The sequence below is a fragment of the Balaenoptera borealis genome (assembly GCF_965194805.1).
Source record: "Balaenoptera borealis genome assembly, chromosome: 2".
Classification (NCBI taxonomy): domain Eukaryota; kingdom Metazoa; phylum Chordata; class Mammalia; order Artiodactyla; family Balaenopteridae; genus Balaenoptera; species Balaenoptera borealis.
The window spans coordinates 135,978,264-136,003,606 of NC_138867.1; the positions used below are offsets into that span (position 1 = coordinate 135,978,264).

At 43.8% G+C, this 25,343-nt stretch overlaps 1 protein-coding gene and 1 long non-coding RNA gene across 11 annotated transcripts in view; one reads left to right on the forward strand and one right to left on the reverse strand.

The window, feature by feature from the left end:
- The window catches only part of LOC309622884, a 745,101-nt gene extending 727,289 nt beyond the window's left edge, over positions 1–17,812 (forward strand). For 3 of the 4 annotated variants that reach the window (XR_014241177.1, XR_014241187.1, XR_014241188.1), the window contains one exon: positions 16,504–16,609. This is a non-coding gene — a long non-coding RNA (uncharacterized lncRNA). Of the gene's footprint in view, positions 1–16,503; positions 16,680–17,725 lie in introns of those variants that run through there. The other variant, XR_014241176.1, reaches the window with a different exon arrangement.
- The window catches only part of EBF1 (EBF transcription factor 1), a gene marked incomplete at its 3' end in the record, with an annotated part of 393,745 nt that continues 377,180 nt past the window's right edge, over positions 8,779–25,343 (reverse strand). For 4 of the 7 annotated variants that reach the window (XM_082379092.1, XM_082379093.1, XM_082379090.1 and 1 more), the window contains exons 14-16: positions 24,603–24,782; positions 20,601–20,795; positions 8,779–11,995 (exon numbers count right to left, since the gene is read on the reverse strand). In XM_082379092.1, the coding sequence (XP_082235218.1) occupies positions 11,964–11,995; positions 20,601–20,795; positions 24,603–24,782 (407 nt within the window). Of the gene's footprint in view, positions 11,996–20,205; positions 20,274–20,600; positions 20,796–24,602; positions 24,783–25,343 lie in introns of those variants that run through there. The other 3 variants (XM_082379096.1, XM_082379094.1, XM_082379095.1) reach the window with 1 other exon arrangement.

Genomic DNA, 25,343 nt, shown 5'->3' on the forward strand with positions numbered 1-25,343 from the left:
AATTATCACTTTGCCCTATATAGACAACTTTATCAGCAATTTAAGATGGATATACTGGAATTAACACCGTGGTCTTCTGCTCATCACAAGTCAGTCTAGAAGACTGTCTCCCAGATTACTTGTTCTCCTGAATCATTACTTGGAAATGATTCCACTTCCTGCTTTTGTCCAGAAATCACTAAATCAGAGTCCATACGATATGGGTATTCCCAATGAGTTATAACTATCTCTGATCAAAGATGCCCTTTAAACTAATGATACCAGTATTTTGAAGGGTTACTGAAGGCAAAAAACAATGTCTTCATAATATCCCCAGTGCAGTCTAAGCTTGTGAGAATTATAGGCTCTTTGAGAGAGAAAGGAACTTTAAATCAAAGGGCATCTATTCATCATTACTATGTGTCAGGCATAGTTCTAGGCGCTCGAATATGAGGCAGTAAATAAAAATATTTACAAATAGACAAATATGTAAATGGGCTAATTCCAGAAAGAGAAAGGGGCTATGAAGAAAATAATAAGTGGTGATGTCAGAGAGGATGACTAAAAGCAGCTGCTTTAATTGGGTGTTCAGAGTCATTTAGGTTCATACGGTCCAAATTCTATGCAAGAGCAGGAATTGCTGTGTCAGCTGTTGCCACAATAATGCTGCCAGACCAGAGCCATCTGAGCATGCCCCATGGCTTCCATTTACATCATATCCATTGACATTCCATTGGTCCAAGCAAGTCATATGGCTAACCCAACATCAATGGGTTGGGGTACTATACTCCACCCACATTCTGCCTCCTTGAAGTAGATTCTTAGACAACTATTTTTTCCACAACTCTTGGCTCTGCCTTCAGGAGACCCTTTCTTTTTCATTTATTCTGTAGTCATTTCTGAAAGGGTTTTTCCTTCTCAGTAACTGAGAAACTTTCTCAGCCTGCTTCCTGCCTGTTAGAAATGTGAGTGACTCAGATGTCTTTTTACATCTCTAATGGCCACAATCTCTTCTAATCCAGCATGGCTACATTACTGCCAATACAACTGTCTCAAAAACTGAGTGGACTGTTTATGTATTGAATTCCACTGAATTCTGTTCACTGAAGCCATACTCATAATTCTTGTCAAAAATGCCTTTCTTTTTAGAGGTAATTGTGCTTCTTAATTTGGGCACCTCAGGCTTCTGTGTGATCTTTCTGGGAGGCTCTTCATCCAGCTGAAGGAATCTGCTTAATCTTTTCAGAGGTCTTAACAAAGACTATGGTGGCCACATTCTTGGTTTAGACTATGTTCCTGAGCTGTATCTTAATGGCTATGTCCCTGTTTTGGTCTTTTCCTTTAGGCTGTATTTTACTTAGAGGATATTTTACTGGATGAAGAGTCTAGAGATGAAAAACAGTATCATCTTCCAACACAGCATGTGCCCAGTTTTCTGAGTTCTCTGTATTCTTTCTTAATTGTGTTTGTAAACTGGACCATTTTTTTCTGAGCTCATCTCTTTCATGTAGCACCTTATCAAATGTGGCTACCTGCAGCCAGCTCAGGCTTTTAATATTTCATTTCCAAATCTCCTTACTCCACTCCCGGTCTCCTGTCTAGATTATCTCGGGTACTCCCTTTACTGCATGTTTTACTAAATTCTTACTAAATGTTTTCTCTGTTGTATAACACAGGTCGTGATTCTCCCAACCTCCCATTGGTTCCTCACCACCCACCACTGAGTTTTAAACTAATTTTTTTTTTTCAGTTTTTTCTTATAACTGCACCCACTTCTAGGCTTCTATTTCAGTGTCAATCAGCTATTGCCACAATAATGTCGCCTAACAAATCACTCCAAAGCTCAAGGGTTTACAACCACAGCAAGTTTTAATTCTCACCCTTGCAGATTTGCAGGGCAGTAGATCCAAGGAACAGCTGATATTGTCAGCATGGCTGGGTGACTCTGCTTCCGGCTGAGGGTCAGTGAAGCTCAGCTCTGAGATGTCAGTGGCCTCTGGTCTGTTCTGTGTGTAGACACTTCAGGATCCAGGTTGACATTTCAACAGCTTTCTGGAGGAAGCTGTCCTCCTGGCAGGTCTCTGGAGTGTAAGAACCTAGTCAGAATTCACAATCACATCTACGGCCTCTGCCTGTATCATGTCAGCTCATGTTCCATGGACCTCAGCAAGTCACATGTCCAAGCCCAACATCAGTAAGATGAGGAGGCAGACAGCATCCAGGCCAGTTTCCCTCACAGGGCTCTTCTCAACATGTAATTATATGTTTGCTTATTAATTTGCTTTTTTGTGTGCTGAATTATTGCCCACATCCAACTGCTCTTACACTCATTTCCTAGCATAATGACTGGCACTTACATATTAGAGTGAGTGAGCAAAGAAGGGACAAGTGATTTCAAGAGATTTCTCGTTCTGAGTGCAGATAGGCTCCTAATAGTCCATTCCATAACTGTGTTAATCGTGTCTAAATTTCATCTAATTTCACCTAAGCCTGTTTCATTTATCTTTTTTGAACTATGAAAGGGCTTAGCAGGTTCACACGTCATGAAATGACTTATGGATGCCAACGTATAAGAAATATTTCTTTACTCTCTTCCTTGTGTCCCCGAGTTACCCATCTCAGCCTTTGTCTTGTCTCATCCTCAGCATCAGTGCTAGGTCCTTGCCCTGCAAATTTATTGCCCAGAGTCCCCTTCCTTTGACATATGACAGTATTCAGAATGATTCTTCTTCTTTCCTGTCTAGAGCTCACTGGTACCTACTGTGGTACCAAAGTATAATGATTTGGGGAATCTTTGTTTTTCTTGTACTTATGGCAAGCATCAGCCACAAATCATCTTCTGGTTTGATTTGGGATCTGTTGGGATAGTTTTTTCTTGTTAAAGGAGGAATCCTTTCTTGAGGTGGCCCTTTGGATGCCAGGGATACTATACTGTTAGCTTTTAAGTAGGAAGGACTTGCAAGAACTTTTTTAAAATCAAGCATATCCATCATAATGTTGCATATAATATCAAGAAATAGGAAACAACTTAATGTCTATCAGTTTGAAATCAGTTAAACATATTATGATATATCTATCTATCTGTCCATCCATACACACACACACACACACACACACACACACACACACACACACAATGGAATCACAATGTCTAACATTGACAGACTGGCTAATATGTTCCAGGCACTGAATGATAACTCATTATGTGGCTTATTTAACATTATCTTCTTAGATACCTTTTAAGATAAATACTCCTATTATCAGTTCTTTTTTATAGATGAGAAGCTGAGGATTAGAAAATTTGAGTGACTTCTTTTTTTGAAGTCATTTTCAATATCTACTGATTATTGGGTTAATTCATTCCATAGACAGAGTAACTGTTGTGCCCATATGTCTTAAATAAATGGCCTTCAAGGTCCAGCAGGAACCCTCTGTCCTCATACAAAGTTGGTGAGTAATTCAGTTTTAGTTGAGGACAATTACACCCCTGTTTCATGACCGTTATGAGAATTTAATAAACATATTCCATAAAGTTAATAGAATATCACCTCATGTAAAAATAGGCCCCCAACAAGGGAATGCTAGGTGCCATTCATACCACCTCCCTGATTTTCCTGGACATGCGCTTGTGCCACAGTATACTGTGCTTGTGGGAAGAAATGGGAGCTCAGTGTTGGCCTTTTCAGTTGAGCACTTTGGGCTGTGGTGGTTTCTAGGGCATGAAGTGTAGGGTAGGAATGTTTACCTTTGAATTATAAAGAGCAATATTGGGGACCCCTAACCTTTCATCTGGTTTCAGCTGCTTTTAAAGGATTAAAGGAAATTTCACCACATCCCTAGAATCCCATGCAATAAATCCATGGGGCAAGGCAGGAGTAAAGGTAAAGAGAAGGAGAGAGTCTCCCCAGAGGTGTACCAGAATCAGTAAGGTAATGGCTCTGCTTGAAGAGCTACCAGTGAACCGAACACTGATCAGGACTGTTGCATAGACAGAGAGGAAGGAAACCATGTCGGAAGGCAGGAAAAAAGGACACGACAGAGGAGGGAGATGAACTGAGAAGGGGGAGCATTCTGTAGGAAAGGCTCGAATGGCACCAGTCCTCCACTGGGGGTGACCTGCGTCTGTTTGGAATGCTGTCTGCGCTGCCCCCAGCTCTGCCTGCTGACTCCTGCTCCTTCAGGTCTTTGCTCAAACAGGAGCAGATCCATGACTCTTGCTCTATGTGCTCATGGCTCCCTGTTCTTGCCCCTCAAAGTATAACACACCAAACATTATTAACAAGGAAGTGTTTATGGACTTTCCCCTCTCCCAGCTTGCCAAAGGAAATCATGCTTGGCCAGTCCAATATCTCCCCTTTCCCCGGCTCTGCTAAAGAAGAAAGATTTTCTTGCTGGAAGAAAGACTTAATGCAATGAGAGAAAGAAAATAATGCATTGAGAGAGATGGGGAAAGTGAGGAGGTAAAAAGAAAAATCACGCAAACTCAGAATAGACTTTTGTCAGGTGGATTGAGAACAATAGTGTCTGAGTAAGGTTAGGAGTAGGGAAAAGGATGGTAGAAGAAAGAGAATTTTAGTAGGTATTGCTGTGGACTTCACATTTAGGTTCTTTTTAATGGCCTTTAAGGGATTTGACTAAGGGATCCATTTCTTTTTAATTAAAGGTGGGTGTTGAAGTAGGCTTGAATGTGTGCAGAGATAGAGCCACATGCTTGCTCAGATATATTAGGGTTACAGCAGCATTTATCACAGTATGAAATGATGTTCCTGTGATTCTTTGCTTCATATCAAAGAATTCTCCTTAGGTAGTAATGGGGGAAGGAAATGGGTCTATTTAAGATACAGTCAAACCCCAGCCCTTAGCACAGTGCTTGACACAGGGAAGGTCCATGGTAAGAATATATTGAGTTGACAAATGTGTGAGAGAAGGCATGGCTATTGGTTCTAATTCATTTCTCCTTGCTCTCCCGCATTTTATGGCTGTGACTTTCCTGGAAGAATCCCACCCAAATCTATGTTATTGAATGAATCAACTTCAGTGGGACTCCCTCCTTTTTGTTGACATTTTGTTGACTTTTGTGGAGTACTGGATTCTCCTTATAGCATAATTCCCTGTGCAAGATATTTCCTGCAGAGGGTCAACTCTCAGGCCTGTGGTTCATTCCAGGGCTCGGAACGTTCCTTCTTAATATAGAATGTGGAAATTCTACAATCAGTGGGAAAAAAGTATGCCAAGTAGATAAAAATCAGTCCCACTCTAGCATAACTCTCCAGAGAGAAGAGAGAAAACTGCTTGATGCTTGAGTTAAAAAAAAAGTAGCAAAATATTTCCAGTTCCGGAAACTGAATTTCATTCCTAATGTAAATATAGAAGCCTCTGGAGAAGAGGATCATACTTGGAAGAGGGAAGGAAAGCAAAGGGAACAGTAGGAAGGGATTTCACCATCAAGCTCCGTAGCTCAATAGCAGGGAAACAGCCCAAATAGAGAAATCGACCATTTCTTTAATAGCGGTTGCCTCAGTCAGAAAACTGAGTTTTATCTTGACTTCTTCCTCTCCCTCAATCCCCACATTGCATCAGTCGCCAAATCCTCGCGGTTCTATCCACTAAATATTTTTTTATTGGGATGTACTTGACGTTTACCATGGCATAAGTTTGAGGTATACACCACGTTAATTGCAATATGATTGCCACCATAGCACTAGCTAACACCTCCATCTCATCACATAATTATTTCATTTTGCGGTGAGAACATTTAAGACCTAGTCTCTTAGCAACTTTGAAGTATACAATACAGTATTGTTGACTATAATCACAATACTAAGTATGTCTAATCCTATCTATTTTCCTTCTTTCCATTTTTCTAGTCCAAGCTATGCATTTTTGCCTTGCCCATGGTAATGGCCTCCTAATTGTTCTCTCTTTCCCCTCTGCCTCTCTCCAATTCATTCTCTAGGTAGCTACAAGGATACTTGTAAAATATATGTTTGATCCCTTGTTTACAGTGTTTAAGACTCCCCACTATTCATCCTTGCAGCAAACATCTATTGTAATATGGATAATAAGAGAATAGAGATGAAGAAGAAGAGAAAGACACAGACACCTCTGTAGAGAAGACTTGCTATAAAACGGAGCAGAAAGATGATGGGCAGACTGAAAGCAAAGTGAGGTCAAAGAGTTTTTTCTTTTCCTTTAAGATGGGATAATATGTGTAGACTGATTAGATAGCAATATTGAGGAAGAGGAAATGGAGATGTTGGAGGGAGAGGATGATAATTCAGGAGCAACATTCTTGAGAATGTGAGTGATTTGGAGCCTGCTAGGACAGGCATGGCCATGAGCATGGTGTGCCAGAAAGAGTTTACTTCTCTGGACATCTATTTAAAAATGAACTTTTTGATGAGGGCGTTTTGGCAAGGCAAAAGGAGATTTTTCAAAAAAGTGATCTGTATATTTAACATTGACATGGCTGCTGTAGGATACAGAGTTTTTTCACAATTATATATTCCATTTCCCCAGATTCCTATTCCTTTTGATTAATTTAATGTTGTTTTTCTCCTACAGCCAGCTCCAGAGGCATTGAGCATGGCCTTCTATGCCCTGCTTTCCCTTACCTGCCTGGAGAGCATCTATTTGCACCCCTCAGGCAGGCCCTTCTTTGCAGCCTTCCTTGACCTAGTTCTAGGACTTAGCAGTAGGACCCTCAAGTCAAGCTGGGTAAACATCTCCTTTAGTAACTTGTCTTTTGGCCAGATGTCCCAAACTGACATTCTTAGAGGCTCGTGGACTTTCTTTTTTTGCCCAATGCAGTGTTTTGAAAGCACCATTTTTGGATTAGATGACAACATTTAAAAAATGAGAATTTCACTGCAAAAAAAAAAAAAAATTCAATAATGTATCTGGCATTCTTGAAAAATGAAAGATGGGCGTCACTGGGGCCACATTCCCATGTGGGAACAACTGCCTGGAACAAGCGAGGAGTTCCTTGTCTGCTCTTACCCCAGCTCACCCACTTCATGGTTTGCCAGCAGGGTCCCTGTGGACAAATACGGGGCATTGAGTTTATGAGCTATGCTTGAGGCCCTGCAGGCTGGACCTGTGACTGGTTTGTCTAGTGCATCCTAGCACCTAGCGCAGTGCCAAGCACATAGTAGGTCCTCACTACGTGTTCTGAATTGAACTTCCCAAGCTCCACGGTGCCATCCTGCACATTTGCATACTCTACAGACACAGTCTTTCTGTTCCTGACTGGGCCATATTCACGCCCAAAGGCCAGATCCTTACCTCTGCCCTCATTCCCTCTGCTTAAGGTGCCCACGCCACCTGCTTACCTCATCCTTCACATATCATCTTAGGTGTCACTTTCTCTGGAAACCTTCCCCAACCCTACAGGTTAAATCAGATCCCACTGTAATATACTTTCAGAGCATTCTAGACTTTTTCTTCATCGCCATTATCGGTTTGTTAGTTTAGACTTGTACGGTGGCTTAATGTCTCCTTGCCTCGCTCAACTGTAAGATCCGTGAGGGCAAGATCGGTGTTGCTGTGCTTGTTATAGAATCCACCAGGCCTCACCTGGTGCCAGATGTACAATAAACCCTCAAGGTCTTCGTGAATGAATGGATGTTTCCAGGAAATAGGCCTTAAGGAAAGTAGAAACCAGTATGTAGAGGTGTGGATGTCTATTTTATTCTGTGGAGCATTATGACATGACTTTCTTGCCCTAAACATTCTAAACTGCTTTGAGTATAGATTTCTCTTGTCTGAGATTATGAGTGTCCTGCGGGCAGGGGCCTCTTGTTCATTTTTTTTTAATCTTCTGCATCTAGTACGGAGACCTGCGCCTGATACAGAATTCCAAAAATGTATATTGTATGACCAAACTAATCAACATAGATCTCTTTTAAAGAAGAAGATAGTAGCTTCTCTACTTATTAACTTATTCATTACACTCTTTCATTACCTCAGATTGGGCTCTATCCAGAGCAAAAGTGTATCAGCAAAGCACACTACAAATGATTGTGATGGTGGTTGTAGGACGACCTATTAGCTCTGGTCATCAAGTTTCTGTTGGTCCATGGCCTATTTGCTGAGTTTTCAAGGCATTTTACAAGCATCATTAACCTTATTCTGTCCAATAATTGCAAAAGTAGGGAAAGCATTGAACGTGCAACTGGAAAGGCTAATGATGATGATGGAACTTAAAGTGAAATCGTTTTACAGGAGCAGGGACCTATTGGGTGTTTGTAGAATGTTTGACTCCAGATAAATTTGGTTTTATCCAACAGGAAAAGTGTCTTATCCACATGGGGTTTAAAACTATAGATCATAGAAGGTTCTGTGTTCACACATGCCTCCTCATCAATGAGCCAGGGCACATAATTAATTGATTAATTAGCAGCTGTATGTGAAGAGCTTGGTTCAGACTTGTAGCACGGAGGATGGCTTTCCAGAGTGGCCAGATCCTGGATTCATAATTCAGTCACTTCCGGGGGATCTCATTGCTTGCCTAGTGTAATCCTTGGGGCTTTTGGCCTCTCCTTGGGCCAGTATGGGCACTGCGCGTCCAGCTGCTGCCAGCAGAGGGCAGCAATACGCTGTGTGTGTTCAATTTGCATCCCAGATTAGCAAATCCCCAAGGATTGACAAAGAGGGAAAGTGGGTGTCCCCAGACTACTCTTGCTGCTTTTCTCTGGGTGTCAACACTGTCCTGAGTAACTGCAAACACAGACCTTTTACATTATGTTGGACTCGGACTCATCTGAAATAGAGAAATGAATACACAACTAGGAGCTGCCATCACAGACAGGAAGTAACTTTAATTAAATATTGTGAAAGTTGAAAAGTTTTTACAGCTTGAATGTTTGCAAAAAAAAAAAAATTATAACAATCTCTACAGTAGTTAGGTTCTCTAACAATTGAACTGTACAGTGTGTGTCTATTCCAAAAGTTTGATAAGAAGGTGAAAGGTTAGATTTAGAGATGACTTCATTAAGCTGCATCCTAGTACAATGTGAGGCCAGGGCATGTCCTGCAATCCAGTCATCCAGAAGCTGTATTCCCCCCCCCCCCACCCACCCCCCCCACCCCCCCCGAACTGAAATCTTAATTGAATTCGCTATCTCATTTTCTTCTTAAAGCCATATTCTGTATTTAGGGTAACATCTTTTACTTGTAAAAAGTTCTGTGTAGAAGAGAGAGGGTCAGAGGGCCAGAACGTCTTTTCATCTAATCAATATCAATAGAGGCAACAAAACACAAATTATACACATTTTAAAGGCTCTTTGGACTTTCAAGAAAAGTTCTAACCACTACACATGGCTGACAGTGGGTGGCGTTTGTTGTCAAGGTCTGAGCCCGACACCTCACCGGCTGACCGGGGTCCTTCACAAACAGTTAAGGGGCTCACCAGACAAAATATGGCTTTAAATTATACACATCTTCAGGCCAGCGCTTAGCACACGAATTCGGACAACCTTTCTGAGTACCGAGAAGCAATGCGTCCACTTTGCTTACATTTTCCAGTTTTATTATTATTATTCATCAGTATTATTATTTCTCACCAAGAAAAATCAGCTTTGCTCCCCTCCCTTCCCTCCCGCAACACCCCTCCCCCACCCTCACCAACCCATAAAAATCGCACTCTGACAGTCTAGTGAAAACCATTGCAAAATCCATATGGGGGCATGCACAGTTGCAGCATTGTTGTAAATTTCTTGCTCTACTAGAAAAAGTTACATTGTCTTAAGGTAACAAAACAGTTCTTTTGTGCTTTTCGATTTGTTTTTTTTTTTTTTTTCTTTTTTTTCTTTTTCTTTTTTCTTAGAATGTTAGTGATGACTGACAGTTCTGGTGCACAGTTACAATGTACAAGTGAAATGAATATGATTTGCATTGTTAAGGCATCCAATCTGCTGGTTTATATTTATGTGAAAGACAGAGGAAATATACAAGCAGACTTAGGAAAGAAAGTATGTTCATTGATTTCTATGAAGTTTCTCCCCGGAATTTAATGCACAAAATGCGTCACTCCAAAGGGAGAGGTTCCATGCATATTAATAGAGTAAAACAGCATTAGGGTTTTTTTCTGTAAGCTTCCAAAGCAAAGGATATATTTTTTTTAATCTACAGAACTAAATGCTACAAGAATAATATGCTACTATTTTTTGCCATATATTGGAAAAAACTTCTTAACTTACAAATAATACAAAAATAGACAATGGCTTTTGGGTGAAAATTAAAAAAAAATTAAGCATGGTTTAAAACAATACTAAAAATAACTATAAATGAAATGTTTAAAAATCACATTGAAACAGCTAATATAACTATAGGTGGCCAAACAAATACGCACTTTTCACATAGCAAACATACACAATAAAATAAACTGGGAGTTGGAGGAAAAGCAGGAAGGGGAAAGCAATGTACAAATTCCAAAGATAAATACATTATTTATACGGATATCTTACAAAATCCCCTTTAAAACAAAAAGCCTTTTAATTAACTTTGCAAGTATGTGCAAGCTAAAGGTAGTGAGCTTTTTTTTTCTTTGCAAAATATGCAGTAAAATCTTTTTTTGTGATATTGAAAAACTGTCTTAAGACATTAAAATGTATAAATAGAACAACAACTTTGGCAAAAAATCACAAAAAATCTACAGTATTTATAACTACATACAAAACACAACAGCAAAGAAAAAAATATCAGGCAAATGCATCCTCAGAGCTTTGCTGCATCTTTGCTATTAATTCCTATTTTTAAGAACACTTCCCAGATAATGAGAGCAAAAATTCCCATCAAACAGAAAACCATGTTTTGGAGGTCTCAACCTTCTTCTCCTTTCTCCCAGTTTCCTTTTATTCTTAATTCCAAAGCACTTAACCTGTCGTTTCAATCTACTATGTTACAAATGGGTAAGGGTCGACTGATAGAGGCGCTATCTCGAATGGGAAATCTGAAATACCTGCCATGTTGCTTTTGTCAGCTTTTGAAGGATTGGTATGAATTCAGCATTTAGGATGAGTAAACTTTAACCACGTAAATGGCGGAGTGTAAGTGGGCTTTTGGTTTGATAACTGGAGGGCATTATGTGGAATTCTGTGCCTGACCCTGTTCCATGAAGTCTCAAAGGAGATTCTCACACAGCACGTGTGCCACCAAGCTCTCGAGAGGCCATCGGCTTCCGAAGAAGTTGACATAAGCAAAAGAGAGAGAGTGCTGTCAGGTCTAAATATGCAGTTTTAAGATCTGTCTAGAGGCACTGGATTTTTGAGTAGAAGGGGAAAATGTGATCACTTACATCACTTTTTAACTTTCCAGGCTGCATTTATTTACACAGTTACTTAAGACAACAATACAAAAGAGAGAAATAAGCTTGCACTGCTAAGGGGTGGCATGTTAAGTTAGATATTGGAAATGCACTGTCCGAGTAACTACCACTTGATATGCTTTAAGGCGCAAAAGCCGACCCTTAGTTTTCTAAAAAATCTAACTGGCATTCCTATTCTGTCCCATACAAGCTTTTTTTTTTTTTCTTTTTTTCTTTTTAAACTTTTTTGTAAATATCACCATTTCATTCTCCTTTTACACAGCTTTAAAAACATCATAAATTAAAACATGGAGTCTTATTTATAGTGTCCCTTGTATACAGCTTTATGGTTTATAAAAGACAAATGATTGCCGAGTTAAGCTTTAAAAAAAAAAGAGAGAGAGAGAAAGAAAAAGAGGATTTGCTTTTATCAACACAGAATAAATATATCCCCCCAAGGACTTGGGAGGTACAACTGTAACCAACACCCTGCATTAGCAGATCCCTTCCAATTTCAGTATTTGCAAGGTCGGTGATATTGTTTGTTTAAAAATCTGCAGTTATTGTGATTCCTCTTAAAAAGGCCTGAGTTAAAAGTTCCACTCTGGGACTTGTATCAGATTACTTTCTGTAGCAGAATCCAACCTCTTCATTAATAAAATTCTTCAAGGCAATTCTTTCACATGGGAGGAACAATCATGCCAGATATCGCTGTGAAAAGAGAAGACAAGAGTAAATGGTTTTGCATCCAAACTTCTCACTGAAAGAGAGAGAAAAAAAAAGATGGAAAAAAACACCCACACACCACTATGTTGGTTGAATATTAGCCACACATGTGCTTTCTCATCTTCCCTGGAAGGAGTTTTTGTTATAAAATATACATGTACTTTATTAAGAATGATAGTATGTCCGCATGTGTATGTGTCTTTAACAGAAAAGAAGATCCTAAGCAGCCCTCCAAATCTGATTTCAATTTTAAAACATAACTGGAAAGTCACATAGTTTGCATACTGCTGGGAAAGTTGCAGCCCAACGCTTGCAAAATAGTGAGAATTTTCGGTTTGTCACTCTTTTTTTTCCCCTCCCTTTCGCTTCCAAAATATACAATAAAAAACTGGTCCTTTGTGACAGCCAGTAGTTTCTACCACAACCCGTGGCTCTGCCTGTGCTCCGTGTCGGCACGAGGACGGAGGCCCAGAGCAGCGATCTGAGTGACTCCATTTAGGTCCTCAGGCCTGGGAGACGGGGATACTGGCTCCAGAAGGCGTTGTTCACTGGAGGATGCGGACGCAGGATGTCTTCTATGCCACTGCGTCACTCAGGGTTTCTGGAATGGTCTGACCATGTCCCTAGAAAACTGTAGCCTAGGAAAGCTAAAGAGAGCTCCTAGGCAAAGGGAAGGCCGTATGAGATAATCAAAAATCTTGCAAAGCCGAGAGTCAGGAGCCCACGCACAGCTGTATTTAGAAAAGCGTGGAGTCGGACGGCGTTCCACCCCTGGCTCTTCTGCCTGCTGAGTATGTCCCCCGAGCTAGTTGCTTGTCTCCTTGAACCTCTCTGCTTCCTCAGCTAGAAATGCAGTGTATCCGTATTTGCAAGGGCCGCGATGTTGTTAGGGTTGTTGGAGATTTAAATAAAACAACCAGTGCGAAGTGCTTAGCCCGGATCAGCTCCTAGTTAGTTAATAGAGGTGGGCTGCTGTTATTTTTAACTTCTGCCGCTAAATGAGCTGTGTGACCGGTGCGAACTGCTTAACTTCTCCGGGCTTGTGTTTCCTCATATCAACTAGGTACCATCCGATATGGAACACTTCACAGGATGGGTATGAGGAATAAAGGGATGAGTGCAGAGTTCCGGATGGCAGCTTTGAAATATGTGGAGATGAGAGCGATGCTTACATTAGAAGCAAGAGGCAGCAGCCATCTTTGGCTCCCAATGATGGCTTAGCATCCTGTCAGGCAGGGAGAGGAAGTCATTGCTTTCTTTTTGTTGGCAATTCTAAATTTAAATGAGTGTCCTTGTCAGTGGTGACTGCATCTAGGAAGTGACCCTCTAAATTTCCCAACTCTAATGTCTGCGAGAATGTGCCTTTGTTTTTTTTTTATATTTTATTTTTGGCTGCGTTGGGTCTTCGTTTCTGTGCGAGGGCTTTCTCCAGTTGTGGTGAGCGGGGGCCACTCTTCATCGTGGTGCGCGGGCCTCTCGCTATCGCGGCCTCTCTTGTTGCGGAGCACAGGCTCCAGACGCGCAGGCTCAGTAGTTGTGGCTCACGGGCCCAGTTGCTCCGCAGCATGTGGGATCTTCCCAGACCAGGGCTCGAACCCACGTCCCCTGCATTGGCAGGCAGACTCTCAACCACTGCGCCACCAGGAAAGCCCTGTGCCTTTGTTTTTAAGCGAGCCCCAACTACTGCAAATCCTGCAGTAGACGTCGGAAGGCCAGGTGAGGCTCTGAGCCCCGTGCGCCCCACGTTCCTCTGCTGCCCCTACCCCAGCCCTGGCATTTTCAATTCAATTAAAAAAAAAAGTATTTTGCCAAACACTTTTTCCGTTAATTTTTAAACCCATCTGTATTCACAAGGAAATTTAATCCACATGTTTCTGATTCATTTACACGTAAATCATCCAAATGTTGTTTTGCAAGAGCCGTTTCGCAGTCCAAAAGCTCCTGGAGTCTTTTGTGTAAGCCATCCTAAGCCATTTTTCTTAGAAACAGGAAGTGTCACTTGCCAAATGCAGACCAACTTAAACCCCCAAAGATTTGGGATCCATTGGAGATGCAGTCCCCTTAAGAGTCAAGTGAGCCCTGGATTTGACTGAAATGGGGAGCTGGGTATTTCAATCCAAGCCTTGAGAATTCAAGATGCTGTAGCTCCAAAGGCAAGGGGGAGGTAGCGGGGGTAAGAGGGTCTTTGCCGTGTGACATCTCAGCATGGTCCTGCCTCCCTAAGGATCTTTTCCTCCAGGCTGGAGGTGCGTCCAGGCACCTTTACTAAAGGCAGGCCTTTCCATGGGAGTTCTAACCCTCTGGCAAAATATGTGTGTCTCCTTATGCCTTCCGCCAAAATCTACTCCGTGTGCCTGGCGTTAAAGGGCAGTCTCCTGTAGCATACATCAGGCAGCGTCAATAAGATACAAAGTAGAAAACTGACCAACTTCCTGCTATTTCAGTCAGTGGACCCAGCCAAAATGTATCAACTGGGCCCTAAAAACATCAGGATTTTTTTTTTTTAATTAATTCTAGATGACCAGAATTTTTTTAAAAAAGAGCTACTCAGTGTTCTGGTACCTGAATGGTGTGTTAGATCAATTAGATTAAACTAATTCTATCAGGGCCAACATTAAAAGCTATAAAGCAAAGCTAAGTGATGGGCTGCCAATCCACAGATAACTGCTTCTTAGTCGGGAACACAGGAGTCAAAAACTCCAGCACCTTGAGAGCCCAGGCTGGGATAACAAGTGAGGAAGGTCCCCTCCGTGGGGACTGAGGTGGCTCAGCCCAGGTCTGCCTCCTACAGGGTGGGTGGCACGCTAAATGCTCCCCCCGTGCTGCCATTGCTGGAATGCTTGCTCACAGCCGCCCCAGCTTTCGAATTACTTCTAGAGAAGGTGGAGAGGTGGATTTTTTTAAAGATAAAATAGCCCAGTCTATATGTGTTAGCAAAAAGTTAAAATTAAAACCAAATAAACAAGCATACATATCTGGGGGTGTCTAGGGGTGGCTGTGGTCTGACCCCAGTTTCCTACCTTTCCTTCGTTGGCCTTCAGATTCCTCTGGGGGGTCTAACAAAAGCCAGGGAACCTCTCTCCAGAAGAAGCCCCAGAGGTACTTAACACCCAGAGTTTTGCACGTAATATCAGGGGGTTACAGCTCCCTAAATCTCATCCGTCACTTCCTAAACTCCAGACGCGGAGCCCTCACTGATGAGTAAATTTTGGGAAAGGAGCTCCCTTTGTGGCCTCTGAATTTAGGCGCCTCTAAAGTGGCCGTTTAATAAAGAAACCTCATTGCACGACTGCAGGGAAGCTCCCGGAATGTTAGAAGCTGTTTTTCTTGTATCCGTGCTGTAATCCCCAAGATTACTTACATGGGTGAGAGGGATGGGTGTTTCAGGCTTAGAATGTTCCAGAAAGGCCACTGGCACACGCACTTGGCCCAGTGGGGCCCGTGAAGATTTCCATGAGGACACGACAGTCTCAGAGAGTAACATGTGCCAAAGACATCACAAGACGCGGGAGGCTCTGCCATTCCCCTGGCTGCTGGGTGAGCACGTGCCCTGACCAAAGCGCAGAAAACTACTGGCTTGAGAGGCAATGCATTTTTCAGTGTGATAAGAACAAAGACAAAACGGAAAGTTTTGCCGAGCTGGGAGAGTTTGGAGCGAGAGGGTGGAATGTGGTCTTCCTTGAACCACCATATGTGTAAGAAAGAATGAGGAGCTAATCAGGAACAGAATGGGGGGAAGAGCTTTTGCACAAACCGAACATGTGCGTGGAGCGAAAGACAATGCCAGGAGATTTGCTACCAGGCTGCAGAGAGTTGGGTGAGGCCGGCCAGCCTGCGCTTCAGGGAGGTGGGGAAAGAAAGCAGCACAGCGTGCGGACAATTTTTGTGAAATCACTCTGGCCTTTTTAATTCTTCACTGCGGAGGCTGTCTGGGACATGGTTAGGCTTTCAACTCCCCACGTTGGGGACAGGTCCAATGGCATGGTGACAGCATTCTTGGGGCTGCCTGTCTCTTGATTAGTGAAGTCCTTTGAGGCCTGAAATTGCATAGAATCCATGCTGTAGGGGCACAGCTTTAGGAGAAGGGAAAGGATGTCTCCAGGACGATAGCTGAGCGTACGAGGTGACTCAGGTCTTTGGGCTCTGAAAACAGACACACCTGGGGACTCTAAGATCAGGATTCATCAATGACGTTCTCTAGATAAGAATGGAAGGAGATTTCTCTGTGTTTTAATCTTTAACTTCAAAATATGTCTGCATTTTCCAAAGTTTTTCATGGGATGTTCACTGGTGTTAACATTCGGAAAAGTGTTCTGTGGGCAAAGAAGTGCAGAGAAGAAAATGGGAGACTCTTTTTTTGTTTAACCGCAGGGTGTCTCAGAGCCTTTAGTTAAACATACGTGCATTGTGACTCCAAGACAGTGATGCAGTAAACACCATCTTCTAGGTTTGTTTGACCATAACATTTTCTTTTTCTTTTTTTTTTTTAACAGAACATCTATGGGACCCCAGAAGTACTGAGATAGAGTTGCTTTGTCCTAAAAAATTTCTCAGACGGATGGTAAATCGTCAAAGGTTTTAGCTACCTGGGAGAGAAAACCAGTTGGAATCACAGTAGAAACTGTGAATTTTAAAGTATCAGTAAAAGAATGGAGCTTCTGACTCCCAGGTAGGGACCGCCTGTTCAGGACCCCTTCTCCCTGCTTCTTGGTGCCTGTGCTGCAGAAGGGTGCACAGCCCCCTACACGTGACTCTGGCTCAGGTTATCCTAGATCCTGCTGCTTGAAATGCTCCTCCCCCGTCTCCCTGGTCCCAAATCCTACTTGCCCTTCACCCAAGGTCAAGTTCAAAGGCCCCCTTCTCCACTAGGCTGCTCCGAACTCTCCCTGATCTTTCCCTCCTCTGCACTTCCACAGCTGGGCATCCAGCCTCTCCCAGACAGATCTGCTTTCTTTCCCGTGGTGTCATGTTTCCCCTAACACAGGAAAAGCTTTTAAGGTCAGCATTTTCTGGTCCACATGGTCCTAGCCCAGTGGCTTGACTATGACCATTTCGTATAGCACAGGGGCTGATATAGTAGTCAGTCGGCCTGGGATTTAACCCCAGCCTCCCCCTATGTGCTAGCTGCATAACTCTGGATGAGCCATCTTGGCTTTGTCTCAGTTTCTGCATCTGTACAATGGGGACAATAGACAGACTATACCTAAGACTGGTTGGGAGGAACACATGAGGCAGTGAAAAATCCAGGCTGGGAAGAAGCCCTCCCTCCCACGTTAGTGGCTGTGACCATTGTCATCACCATCATGTGGGACCACAGTGCGTATCTGTTGGGGAATAAACATGAGTGCTGTCACCAGAGGAGGCTGAGAAAGGGCTGCTGGGGAAAAGGGCCTCTAAGGAGTTGGCTTAAAAAAAGAAAAAGAATGATGGACAATTAGCAGAGTGGTAGTTGGAGGTAAACAGACCTTTAAAACACTTAAAACAGCCTAAATGTGTCACCTCTAATCTTGTTTATGTGGTCAGTTTGCTTAACCAACTCTTCCTTCATCACTTGCCCTGTCTTAATGATCACAACTCTGAACGAGGTGGGTCCAAATGAAGCAGGTGTTACTTGTAACAATGAAAAGGAGGAGGAGGAATGCAACACTTCAGAGATTCTCACCCTCAATTCTATAACCCACCTGTGTCCTTTCTTTTCTTTTTTTTTTTTAATAGAAGTAGAATTTAGACAGCTGAAGATGAAGTAATTCTTTAGTTATGGGTCTAGCAGCCTCCAGTCAGAATGTCACTTTTCTCGGGGGAGACTCCAAGGCAAGAGCTCCCTGAAAACAGTGATGCATCACACCCAAGTCCGCAGGGACAGCGTGCAGGGGACAGACGTGTGACCCCAGGTGTGTGGGCCCTGCCTGGTGAGTGGGTGGTGAGGAGTGGAGTGGGCAGGAGGGAGGACAGCTTCCAAGATGGTATCAGTTAACGTGACTAACTTCTCTACTCATTCCTCCTCTGCTGCCACCTCCCCAAAACTAGGGATGTTTGATACATGACAGTATTGGAAAAACAAAAACCACCAGAAAGCATCTCCAGGACACATGCTCAACTAGAAGGAAAGGGCAGTGTCATCCACAATAGCAAATCCAGCACAAAGCGTGTCCCTGAGTCACACCCTAAACCCTCCCAGCTGTGAGCTGTGCATTAGAAACGTGATGGAGACTCAGCTGCGGATCAGAAGGGGGGAGCAGTCTCTGTACTTTCGGAATCTGTGCAGACATGGGTTAGAAATGCCCTGGGGGTGACAAATGCACAAACTTTCTATGTGTCCCTGTCTTGATGCCATTTCATCATTACTTAAGCGTACACACACACACACACACACACCCCTACACCACCACAAGTTCCCTAGATCCAGGAGGTTCTAAAATTCAAGCTGAGTCCCTATTTTCAGTCCCTTCCTCCTCTCTCCTTGGCCCACATGGCATGAAAAGACACTCGGCCTCACAGAACGGCTGCCCACTTCAGTCACCAGTGGCCAGTGATATGGCTGTGACCCTGCAAGAGCCGTGGGCCTTTTCTTCTCAAGCGCCAGCCCTCCACGGCGGATTACAAACCCCATTTATACCTTCATCCTGACATCAAGTCTGTGTTTAACAAGCGTTGTGATTGGCAGTTCAAGAACGGTAGATTTCTGCTTTCCATGGGTTTTATCCTTGTTTAAACCCATTATAAGTTATGTTCGCTTAAGCATTATATTCTCAGTTTGCCAGCTGGAGGTGTACTGAGCGTGCCAAAGCATTATTTTTCGCGGAAAAAGAGACTTGCGTGAATGGGTGGCTCCCCTTTGTGGGGTGGGCATTTCCTATCACAAGTAATATTGCCCGAAATGTCGTTCCACAGTCCGATTATCTTCCTTTTCCCTCTAAGAAGATGGCTTTGCCAGTGTATGTATATTTCAGGGAGGGGGCAGGGGCACTGACCTTGGCTGTGCTGGGCAGACTGGCCAGCAGGTCTCTGAGGAGTGCCTTGCTGAGCCCTTATGGAGTCAGAAAAGGAAGCAGGAGCTCAGGCTCAGGAGTCACACAGATGGGGTTCAGTTTGGGCTCCACCATTACTAGATATGTGACCTTGAGCAAACGGGACCTTGATTTCCTCATCTATATAATGGGAGTAGCACCAACCTCACAGGGTCTTCAAGAGAATGGATGTAAGTTTGCATCCGTGTAAAGTGTCCTGTACAGAGTACGTGTATAGAAGTGTAAATAGACAGAGACGTAAGAAACAGGGCTGCCCCCCGACCCCTCTCGACCTCCATGACTCACCTCCATCAGTGAAGATGGGTAAGCCGGCTGTGAAGGAAGGCTCCGTGGGGCGCTGGGTAGGCTAAGGGTTAGGGCATAGACTCTGAGGGTTTATATTCATCCCCACTGTTTCTGGCTACGCCTATGGGCAGGTGTTTTCTCTCCTTATGCCTCAGTTTTATCCTCTGTACAATGGAGATCATAATTGTCCTCATGTTTCATCAGGAAGTTGTGAGGATTAAGTAAGATAAAGCAGGCTCAGTGCTTAGCACTGGTCAGTGCTCAAGGAATGGCAGCTGATGATCTTCTTGATCTTACTTCCCTGCCAGCTGCCTTACGAATCCTGGATACATCCTGTTTGCCCCCTCTGAGCAGTAAAGTGCTTGGAAGCTGGAGGGAGGAGATGAACTCTTGAGCCTGTGTTTGAAGCCAGCCTCTGCCACCGACCTCTGTCTGAAGTCAAGCCATTCCATAACCTCGCTAACCTTTCACTTTCTCGTCTCTAAGGTAGGGGCTCTGAGTGCTGATCACACAATCCCACTGTGGGGAAGGAGGGAGGTCATGCAGGTCAACACCACAACTCAGTGCCAGTAAGAAAAGTGTAAGAAATGGTGGGACCCGTTTTAAAAGGTTGGGTTTCTTCTCAATGAATAGAAAGGTCACCTCAAATTTGGTTACTCTGTTATTTTCCATATTCAATGAGGGGGAGGAAATCGAACAGTTTTGATATGAACCAGAGTCCTCTAGTAGCACTTTGAGGTTTCTGGTTCCCAGTAGTAAGTCTTGGGTCTTTGGTCTAAGATGCTGTAACCTCAGGGCTCTGGCTTGGCCAACTCACCACCTCCCCATTATCAGCCCCACCAAATGTGCATGCTGACACAGGCAACAGGAAGGGAACCTACTTCAGGAGAAGGCCAGTCCCGGGAGAGACCCTGAAGTGGAGAACTTGCTAGAGTCCACAAAAGACTGATCTGATTATGGCGACCACAGGGAATGAGAGAGGAAAGAGAAACGATGGCATTAGTAAGTGGAAACAGTATTCTCGAGCAAATCCCGGGCCTGAGCAGAATTGCTGGAGTTGGAAAGAGAACTGCTCAGGCAACTCCAGCAGAGGAGGGATGCCAGGGGGGTCAGGGACCAGGGCCAACGAGGGTGAACACAAAGGAACAGAATAGATGAGGGTGGACAGAAGCAGGCAGGCCCAAGGCCATTCCCCTCGCAACAGTGGCGCATCTGCTTCAGGCCCTGGGAAGGTGAGTCAGGGCGTCTGGTTGGCCCAGGTGGGGCCTGGGGCTTACCTTGCAGGCTGTTCCCGTTGGTGCTGGTGCAGGTGGGAGGTGGGGAGGTCTGGGGTCTGACCACAGGCGCAAAAGCACTCTTCTGTTTCACGGCTGAGACCATGTTGGCTGGTGAGAAGGAGAAGATGCCGGAGGAGCTGCTGCAGTTGGAGGGGAGGCTTGTGGAGGAGGCCATGGTGGGGCTGGATGGCACGACTAAGGGGCAATGGGAAAAGAGAAATCAGTGCCTCTCCTGGTGTCCTGACACAAGGCAGCTCAGCTCCAACCCTGACACCCATCCTTCTCAGGCCGCCCTTCTAGCAGGAGCCTTCCCTGAACTCTGAGGGTCTTGTCTGCTCTCATCATTTGGTACGCGGCATGTGTTTCCTTTTGTTGTAGGCCGACTATGTACCAGGCAGCGTGCTAGAGCATCCCAAGCCAGGAAACAAGAGCGCTCTTATAAGGGGTAGAGTACCACATGATAGCCTCAAAGGTGAGTATGGCCAACTCTGGGGAGGCAGGGAAGGGAGACCAAAGAAGGCTTCATGGAGGAGGTGTCAGGGGAAGCATTCCAGGTAGGGCCTAAACTAAGGTTCTAGCAAAGGGTCTGGGGATACAAGAGACAGGAGGAGGCCAGCCTGAGAGAGTGTGTTCACCAGTGGAAGGAGAGGCGTGAGGAAGAAGAGTGAGTTGAAGGCAACACGAGGGTTCCAGCTTAAGGCACTGGCAGATGGTGGTGTGTATGTGTGGCCTGTCTCCCCATGTAGCTACAGCTTCCTGAAGGATATGACTGTATCTTCATGCTCCACAAGACAGATAGAGGTAGGTAGGAAGCCAGGTGGATAAACAGTCTGCCAGGTACAACATGTGTGAATAACGCAGGACTACAAGTCAAAAAGTTCCAAATTCTCTCTGTCCCCCGCGGAGCTGTACAGAGATGAGTGTGAACTAATAAGCAGCAGGATCGGAGCCTTATGTAAATACTCACAGTCTGGGAGTGGTGGGGACGTGAATTATCAATGATAGGAGACCTTTGGCAGTTCAGAGAGAGAGAAAACCTAGCTGCTTGGGGATACGAAAGAGTTTGGGTGATGCACGTTCTCCACCAACCACGGTCCTCTCTGCCTGGCCTTTCATTCATCTTTTGATAGTTGCTAATAATCTCAGGTCACTTTAGGAGACAGATTTTGAGCACATGAAAGCCCTCTACACTCAGGACTGGTGCCATCACACACTCACCTTCCATTTCCTCCATCTCCTGGGAAAAAGTATGAATCCTGTCTGATGATTTTCAGGCACTTAATTCAAATTCTAGGCACTTCCTCCTTTACTGTATTATTTTTCACATTATGTAATAAACAAACATTATGTATTGCTTTATCACCTGCAAGAATCTTCACATCTTTTTCGTCTATGTCATTGGCCAAGCAAGCTTAAATTGGGACCTATTACATCCTTTTGACACCTGAGCAAACCCAGTGAGCTGGGACTCAGAAAATAGTCCAGCGACTTGCCCCAGGGCCATAGCTGGAAGGTGAGGCCAGGAACCAAACCCAAATGCAGTGCTCTTTCTACTAGGCTACCCTGCTAAGCAAACAGATGGCCATCAGACAGGCCCCTTCCCATGAGCACACCAGAGTCCAAATTGCCAGTTAGATGGCCTCGCCCTCGGCCTACTGGCTTTGGAAAGTTAGGGAAGTGGTTATCAAATTGGTCACAGACAGCCATTGCCATCGGGGTGTGGTGGGGGGAAATGACCCCGTGTAATCAGCCCTCAGCACCACACAATCCAGACGCACCGGATGCTTTATGGAGCAGAACACAGAGCCGCCATCATCAGAATTTTCACAAACATTTTCTAAACTGTACTTTTTCTTTTAATGAGACCAGCATTTTTATACATCTCTGAGGATTTGTAAATGTGAAAATACGCTCAATAATAACACCCATTTAAATTGCAAAACTCCTGCACTGGAGGTTTGATTTTTAAATATTCGTGGACTTGAAATCCTGCTGGTTCACTGAGGAAGGCAATTAATCTCCCTGGCAAATGCGATCATTATGTGTATTTAGAGGTGGGGAGTTTGGGGAGGGGGCGTTAACAGAGGAAGGGGTGAAATATAGTCAAGCAGTTCCATTTGTTATAACATTATTAGATATCAGCCACTATACCAGAAAGTGTGTTCACCAGTGGAATGTCTTATTTTTTATTCTGTTTGTTTGGAATTTTTCAACGTGAGTGGTTTATGAATAATTAAATATTATGGAGACAAAAATTCAAATCAGCTGGGCTTTGTGTTTATTGTTTTATTTGCATTTATGCAGATAAAACTGTCCCATCTGAGAGCCTATTTGAGAATTTAATACTATATTTGTGAGCACTGAGGAAATCAATTAATGGAAATTAAATGTTCGAAGTTTCGTAGTCTGACGGATGCAATCTCAGGCTCAAGTCGCTGGGTGTCTGCAAGGGCTTGGGAAGACAGAGCAATCCAAGCCCCTCAATTGAATTGCTACCACATAGCAATTAGGTTATTGATTTAATTAAGAATGCCACCTTTTAATTTTCAGGTCATGATTGAAGCATTTTCTGATTGAGTGAGTAGAAGGGAGAACACTGAAATGATAGATCTGTGAGAAACAATTTTTTGATGAATCAAAATCTAATGTGAAACTGGCCCCAAACATTGATGCTCAAGCAGACAGACGTAATATATGCAGATTATTAGGGGGAATTTTAAATGTTCAACAAGCTGCTGATTCCAAGCAGATCAAGTAGAAATAAAGAAATATAGAGATTTAGCACACACTGAGCCTACAAATTCACCCAGAAGGTAAATGGTCCTAAGTATTACTTTCAGAAATAACTTCTCACAAAGGCCAAGAATGATCTTTCCTTTTTCAACAGCCTAGCACACTCCACATTTCCACTATGAGAGAAAGCGTCGTTTTCCGTATTTTTAGCTGAGACTCTCGTTTTAAAAACATGACCATTCTTTCATTTAACAAACAACACAGCTGCTATCATCCCACAAAATTCTAAGAGTTTACGTATTTTATACACCGGAAGAGCCACCCACATTGTCCAAGATGAACTTGGTTTTCTATGTAAAAATCCTCAAAGGGCGATCAAGAGATTGCGCAAACACAGCCTATGACATTTTATATGTAAAGAAAGATGCCAGTTTCCTGAGGTTCTTTAGATGCAATCTAAACAAACAAACATTGCACAAAAAAATCCTTTAAGCTAAGCTTCTTTAAGACAGGGACGAGACACCAAAGAACAATTTCTTGTGTGTGTGTGTGTGTGTGTGTGTGTGTGTGTAATTTGTTTTTCATCATGCCAAATTTTTGGAAAAAAATAAAGTGTGTTTTTTGATTTGTTCAGTTTTCGTTTTTTCTTTGTACATATCAAACACAAAGGGGAAAAAAATTTCCAAGCACTAAAAAAAGAGATTTTAAGAAGTTTGGATAGTTGTTAGTATGCTATACTACCAGCACCACTTAATATTATCATTCTGTCATTATGATTAGTACCGAGATTTGTTGACTGCATCTCCTATGGGCCAGGCCTCAGGACGAGCTCATTACGTGCATTATTTTATCCAAGTCTCACAACAAATGTATGGGAGCGGGTGCTGGTTCCTTCCCCATTTTACAGATAAAGAAAACTGAGGTTTAGAGGGGAGATGAACCTGCCCGTAGCCACCAGTCAGTCAGTAACTGGTAGAAGAAAGAGTCAAACCCAACTCCATCTGACTGGAAGCTTGGGTTCCTGCAATGACATCACGCTGCTGTTTTGGTTGCAGCCAAGTTCTGTGAGGGAGATGGGGAGGACGGTGAGCAAGGAGGGCAGAGATTCCTGCTGGGGACGGTGCCGGCTTTGGTCCCATCACCTGGGTCTACGCCTGGTGGGGCAGGGGGTCCTCAGACTGGGGAGACCTGCACAGTGGGCCACACAGCACAACGCCCAGTTCTTAGAGCAAAAATGTGCAGAAACACAGGACACACATCTCTACTTACTGGCATAGGGCGAGTTGGCAGCTGAGCCATTGAGGAAGGTCGGGGAGCCGCCCAAATTGGACATGGCGGCAGTGCCGTATCCATTCATGCTCGTGGTGACCGAGTTATAGTTGGTCTGCTGAGGGGTGGTGCTCGGCACGTACCCATGTGGTGATACGCTGCTTGAGTTGCGGGTGAAACCTGAGGGGCGGGGGCAAAACCAAGGATGAGGGTAGCGTCCGGATGGGTGGCGGGTCTGAGAAGCTTGGGGAAAGGAAGGTCTCTGTTTCTTGCCCCATCGCCGCATCCTGAAGGGAAGGGGCCAGGTGATTCATGGGTGGATTGGTGGTGCTAGCTCCATGATTAAAATGGGAAGCGAGCAAAAGACACATTTCTCAGGAGATCATAGATACTTAGCGGGCCTGTGAGAAGTGGCAATGCAGGACCTATAACTTATCATTTGGGAACAGAAATAAATCCCAATCTAAGAGACATATCCTGGAGGTAACCAATTCCTATTCCCTGGGCGAGGATGATGTGCTTTGGCCCCTCCAGAACTTTAGTTCCAACCCTCATTGTGATCTCTCATTCCTGGTTTACAGTGAAAAGTCAAATGGTGAGATAACTAAATGCATGCATCCTTTCTAGCCCCTCCACCAAGTTACCAGACATGATGGCTAGAACCAAAATTCTACAATAGTATCTGATACACACAGACTAGGAATCTCCCCTTTTGGGGAAAAAAAAAAAAAAAAAGAATTT